General features: G+C 34.5%; 1 protein-coding gene across 2 annotated transcripts in view; it reads right to left on the bottom strand.

Annotated features, from left to right (window-relative positions):
* Window positions 1-3,843: 3,843 nt before the first annotated feature.
* LOC131300443 (transcription factor FAMA) overlaps window positions 3,844-6,694 on the bottom strand; it is a 4,031-nt gene continuing 1,180 nt past the window's right edge. The window contains exons 3-5 of one of the 2 annotated variants that reach the window (XM_058326293.1): window positions 6,217-6,694; window positions 5,060-5,545; window positions 3,844-4,155 (exon numbers count right to left, since the gene is read on the bottom strand). The exon at window positions 6,217-6,694 is cut by the window's right edge and continues 146 nt beyond it. In XM_058326293.1, the coding sequence (XP_058182276.1) occupies window positions 4,066-4,155; window positions 5,060-5,545; window positions 6,217-6,694 (1,054 nt within the window). In that variant the 3' untranslated portion in view covers window positions 3,844-4,065. The remainder of the gene's footprint in view (window positions 4,156-5,059; window positions 5,546-6,216) is intronic. The other variant, XM_058326294.1, reaches the window with a different exon arrangement.

Raw genomic sequence — 6,694 nt, 5'->3', positions numbered from 1 at the left:
TGATTTCTGTTATTTCGATTTGATTGTAATTAAGTAACTAGAATGATTTTCTTTTCATGGTTATGCTCTCTCCCCTTGCATAAATAGAGGACTCATTTTGTAGTTAAATTATCGAAACGAATACACGTTTCTCTCTTCCTTGCTTAATTTTAAGGGAAATTTTTATAAATGGTCCCTCTAGTTTGCATGAATTTTCATTTTCGTCCCTCTAGTATCAATGTGTTACTTTTAGTCCTATAATTTGCATTCTGTCTCAATTTCGTCCCTCTCGCTTACGGCGTTAATGAAACAAACGGAATTGGAGGATAAAATTATCATTTCTCCTCACAGAGGGACTAAATTGAGATTTCATGCAAACTAGAGGGACTATTTCTATAATTTTGTTTCTTACATTTGTTTTTGTAAATAAATTTAAAATACATCATATATAATATATTTCTCATCTTATTTTATATTGAATAATAAAAAATATGTTGAAATTTTGTAAAGTTTTTATTATATACATCACAAAAAATATGAGAAAATTCGAAAAACAACCCTTATGTTAATTGTCTTGGTCTTGTATTTTTTTTTTCAATTGAATTTTCACTATCATTATTTTTTTTGTCACATGATTAAAAAGGAAAAGTTATTCAGTAGCATTTAGAAATCTTGTAATTGTGTTTAATTAAGCAATGAAACACTATTAAATATTAAGAGATCAAATACATTAAAATATGGGTATAAGTGTATTTGTTTTGGGACTTACTCATAAGATCACTCATATAATAAATAAATACGGATTTTAAACATTTTTTTTATTGGGTGAAAAAATAAGAAGATTATAAAAACATGATACAAAGACATTAGCTAAGGGGTTGATTTGTGCATTTTCTAATATTTTTGTAATGTGTAATGAAATATAAATTTTCAATATAGTTTGATTACCCAATAAAAAATAATTCAGTTGTCAAATACATTACTTATGGTCTTTTTTATTTTATTTGCAAAAAACGAAAGTAAAATGTAAAATTTTAAAAATAATCCCTCTGGTTTGCATAAAATTTCAATTTGGCCCCTCTGTGAGAGAAAATGACAATTTTGCCCTTCAATTCCGTTTGTTTCATGGACGGCGTCAGGGAGAAGGACGAAATTGAGATGGAATGAAAACTATAGGGTTAAAATTGATACAATTAATAGAAGGACGAAAATGAGAACTTGTGCAAACTAGAGGGACCATTTTTAAAAATTTCCCTAATTTTAATAGTGGGTAAGGTCAAATTGGACAAAGACATTCTTTTCCAGACAGGTTATATAGGTGTTTGTGTTACCGGTGTTTCAGTAACAAAATACAATTGGTCAATCTTTCGCAATAGGTAACTTTTGTTTGATCTCAATCTTGTCATATGCTTGTCTTTTCTTTTATGATCGATGATACACAGATAGTGTCTTGTTTCTGTATAGGACATGATTTTACCATGGCTAGAAAGAGAGAATTTTATTCACGGAGGAGACATAAATAAGGTTTTCGGTGCTTAATCTTAGCTGTTCAAAAATATTTTGGACAATCCAGATTAAAAATAATTTAGTAACGATAATAGATCTATTACCGTTAATAAATTATTTTGAATCTGGATTTTCAAAAATACTTTTAAACGGCTGAAATTACGCAAAATCATAAATAACTTATTCACGTCTAAAAAATATCGTCCAAGTACATGACTAAAAGACAACGTCCGTAGTCAGGTCAATAGAAAAGTCATAGTACTATGTTGGGACTTCTCCATGATAGGGGAGGCTTAAATTTTGTGGTCAGGTCCTGCACTTAAATTTTGTACTTCTTATTATGCTTTTTATTTAAATTTAAAGAAAGAAAAAAAGTTGTACTCTACAATTTTTTATGTAAATATCGATGACCAATCAATATTGTTTTTGACATATATTGCAAATCAAATACTCATTCCGTCATTTTTTAAGTGTCTCAATTTGGTTTTTACGCAGTTTTAAGAGTCAACAAAATTGTACCTCAAAAATATTGGTTTTCATACTTACCTTTTATAGATACATTATCATTACACTTTTACTCATTAACTTTTCAAAAGGGAATCTATTTTTAGAGATAAAATAAAAAAAATATTAATTTTTATCCACTAACTTTAAAAAAAGACACTTATTTAGGAACAACTCAAAATAAAATATAAGACACTTAAAAAAAAATGAAGGAAGTAATTCGAATATACTAATAGGTGGCTCAGAATGAGAGAGCCTGGCCGAAAAGCACTCCTCAAAACTAGTGTCTATTTAAGTCACATAATCCTTTAGTAAGACTCTGCGCTTTCGCTTCGATTTCTCGCTTTGTGCTTTCACTTTTACTTTTTGCTCTCGCAAATTTAAGTGGCTTGAAATATTTTCAGAAGTCACTTTTACACTCTCTCACCCGCTTTTGCTTGCGCTCACGCACGCACGCAGTGTCCCAGAGTATGTGACTAAAGCTATCCACAACTCTCAAGTCGGGGCCCAATTCCCCAATTAAACGTGCATGCATGGATGCGTCTTTGTTTAGTACCACCAAGGTTCCCACTCTGACAGGTCAACCCATGGCCAACAACAAGGTACGATGCTCGTTGACCTCTCCCCTCGTACACTACTAGCCAAATTTTTTTAATTGATAGATCAAAACACCACTGCAGTCTGCAGATGTGATGTCCCCAACAACCCTTCATATCGAATAGAGAATGCAAAAAGACAGTAACAATTTTGTATGGAAATTGATTTTTTCAAATCCGGATGCACTAAATAGACCGAACTTGTCGGTATCAAATAGACCGGATCCAAGTCCCTTTTTTTATGCAAAAAAGATCTTTTTTTTTGTTCTTTAGCTTTTTAATTTATCAAACAGTTCTTGAAATAATGCACTTATCATAAGTTACAGGGACTGTTTGGTAAATTCACATGCTAAAAGACAAAAAATGGAGTGTGTAAATCAATTTTATTTTGTATTTTCAGAGAGAACCTAGGAATTCTGAGTCCCAAAATAAACTCTCATTCCTTTGAGCTTTTTATTTTATTTAAAAAAACTGGGCTTTTTTTTTTATTTAAAAAAACCCTTATCCAATCATATTTGGTTAAAAAAATTTGACAATCTATATCTTGATGGATATTGATTGTGTGGCTATCACATCATTCTGGCTTAATTTCTATAATTGCTACTATAATCCTTATTAGCAAGGATAACAATTGATCCGTAATAATTTTTTGGCTTTCTGATACCGTACCCACTACCCAGGTATACCACTCAGAGGGAAAATTGCATGAGTATCAGCCGGTTCTCATTATGTATCGATCTGTTTTTGATTCACAGACCTATTCACGCTTGTTATGAGTATCGACCGTTACGGGTAATTTCGGCACTTAATATTTCTCTTGAAAAATGGATTTTTAAATATTTACAACCACGACAACCGATTCCCATTACATATGGTTGATACTCCCAGAGTCCCAATACGAGTATATACTTGATTTTGAATATTTTGGATAATTATTCGTGTATAACTACTTATAATCTTAATAATTTTGGTTCGATTTGATAAAAAAAATCAATTATTTTACATTCTCATTTATCAATTTCTTTCATAAACAAAAAATAAGCACGTGATTGGTAATATAGTCTAAAGAATCATTTCAATGTACAATTGTAATGAATTGAAAAGAAAAAACTTTATGATATAAAAATATACGTTCCGATAAAAAAAAAAAATATCGATTAAGCCAACCCCTGGGGTTAAAATCATTGCTCCGCCATTGATTCCGATACTGTTATTATGACATAATCGTAATTATAAATGGTTAATTCAGATCATCAAGTACTGAGCCCTAGGTAAGCCCACTTGAGAAAAATCTTACGCGTTATACAGTTCAGATTTAAACGGCCATGATGTGACTATCAACATATGGAACTTAAAAGGACTGAAAATTATAGGGAGAGAAGATCGATCCCATGCATTACAGAGGAAACTAAAAGAAAATACTAACAAAGTTGTATTTGGTCCCGCCAAAGTTCATGAAAAACTGGAGATGATCATTTTATCACATGGTGTTGTTTGCATGGATAAAACTAAATATCTGTTGAACTGAACTCGCTATATCATCCGCCGAGAATCGCGCTTCACTTGTAACCTACATATACAAGCAGATCGAAGATAAGTTTTTCGGCGTATATATATAATCGCAACATAAAATGTGTGTGTGTGTATATATATATACGGGACGGTTCAAGGGACACCCAAAAAAACATCTAAAAAAACACTTCAAATCTCAATCTCATAGTTTCCGATCAAATTTTTATGATCCAAACCATTCAATGTGTACAAAATGTGATTTTAAGGGTGCCCACGAGAAATTAGCAAAAAAAATGACCGGGAAAGACTTGATTTGAACAGTTTTTATTTGAACCGTTCAATAAAAAACTATTTGAAACTGTTCGGATTAAGCCCTTCCCGGTCATTTTTTTTGCTGATTTATCACGAGTACCCTTAAAATCACGTTCTGATCACATTGAGCGGCTCGGATCATCAAAATTTGATCGAGAACTATAAAGTATTTTTTTAGGTATCTCCGGAACTGTCCCGATATATATATGCACACTTATAGTTTTCTCGGGCTTTAAATTAGCTCCACTAGTAGACAGTAGAATTAATCCTTGAATTTGTTAGTGCATTAGGCCGGATACAAACTTATCAAGAAGAACATGGTTCTATCTATTAATTCGTGTTGCCCTATGCAGGCACCTATAAGTGATGAGAAAAACTTATTTCCGGATGAGGCTCCGTAAATAAGTTTTACGGAGCCCAATCTCGCACATCCAAAAATATTTTGGACAATCTAAATTACAAACAAACTATTACCGGACAGAGATATTTATTATCGGTCAATGTTTAAAAGCATATCTCAACCATCGATTGTCGAGACAAATGGATGAGATTGTGCGCTTCCGTGAATAACTTATTCATGGCTTCTCCATGAATAAGTTATTCTCGTAAGTGATAGTGCATGCAAGATTTTGAAGGAGAAAGTGGTATACCTTGACATTGAAAGAGTAGAGCACAGTTTGTTCAATAGTGGTGATATTGGTGTGGAGGATAATAAGCTGCAAATCCTCCAATGCAGCAATGGTCTTAATGAGTTGCCCTGGCCTTCTTCTTGACAAGATCTTTATCATGGCATCAAACCCTAACATCTTCACTTCGACATCGGCCAGGACCGACTTGCTCTCTGCCGTCTCCTCCCGGAGTCCGGCCGTGGGATCAAACTCCACAAGTTTAAGCTGATTATCATGACCATTTGGGAGCAACGACGGCACCACCGGAGGAGGAAAGAATGGCGGCGGGGGTTGAGATGGTTGCGGGATATTTGCAAGGGAGGAGGTGGAGGAGTCTCCCATTGGCCGAGGCGGCGGCGGCGGATCTCCGTAGAGCCTCCGCCGCTTCTGGGATTCGAGGCATTGCAGGAGTTGCTCTAGCTCTCTTACAAACTCAATAGCTCCTCCAATGATGGATGCTTGATCTCCCTGTGAAATTCCCACAGACCCTTTTGAAGGTTTAGCTAATAGAAATGCTACAGACAGATTTTTTTAGTAATTACAATGAAGGGTGCACTTCGTATAGAAGGGACCCTAAAATTTGTAAACTTTGGAGGTCTAAAACGGCCATGCCTCAAGTAGTTTTGGCTCAAGGCCGGTTCTGGAAAGGACTTAACTATACATGTTCTGCAACCCGAAAAAATATCAAACTGGGACTTAACTATTCATGTTCTACAACACGGAAAAAAAATCAATGGCTTAATTATCAAATTAATTCAGTGCAATATTGTTTTCAAGACAACTTTTTTCAAAACCTTATTTCGAGATTGGTATTTTTTTTTTCAATCACAATTAGCTTAAATCCAGCTTGGTATCGTTATCGTTTCCTTTTCTTGCTCAAATCTTCGTTTTTCCAACAAATAAATAACTAAATAAATAACCTTATTTTCATAAGTTGTTAGTGAAAATCGAAAACATTTTCTGAATATTTTTTTGGAGACTATATTCTTTGATTTTTCAGTTGCAGTTCACATAACAAATGACCAATCGACGAGTTTTTTTCCAAAAAAAAAAAAAGAAAAGAAAAAGAAAAAACAACACCAAACAGGCATAATATATAAGCTAGCAGATATATATATATATAAATAACATTTGCATACCCTCTGGACGTAAGAGCCAGGCATGAGAGACCTCAAAACCCTAAGATGCTCATTCATTTGCTTCCTCCTATTCCTCTCCACAGCAATATGAGTCATCCTTTGGCTCTCCACTTCCTCACTTGTCTTCACACTTCTTGCTCTCTTCCTCTTGTTCTTATTACTCACTCCATGATCATCTGCTGCCAAATTCTTCTCAAAATTCCCCCCAACAATCCCAAGCCCCTCCGACGTGGCGTTATTGTTGTTTTCCGAATTACCCCTGCCCTCTCCGTCTCCTCTCTCCTCGCCTCCTCGTTCTTCGCCCAACCCTTTATACCTGTCTTCATTCAGAACCGGAAACCTCAAGAAATAAACCGGGTCGATCCCAGTTTCTACTTCTTCCTCTTGTCCTTCCTCGGGTATCTTGGTTTGATTGATTAGGCCCAACCTGGGCCCGAAATCTGCAAACTGCATCACATCCGCGAAGCTCAACTTATCG

This window comes from Rhododendron vialii, chromosome 9a (assembly GCF_030253575.1).
Source record: "Rhododendron vialii isolate Sample 1 chromosome 9a, ASM3025357v1".
Classification (NCBI taxonomy): Eukaryota; Viridiplantae; Streptophyta; class Magnoliopsida; order Ericales; family Ericaceae; genus Rhododendron; species Rhododendron vialii.
This window is presented reverse-complemented; position numbering and strand designations above follow the sequence as displayed.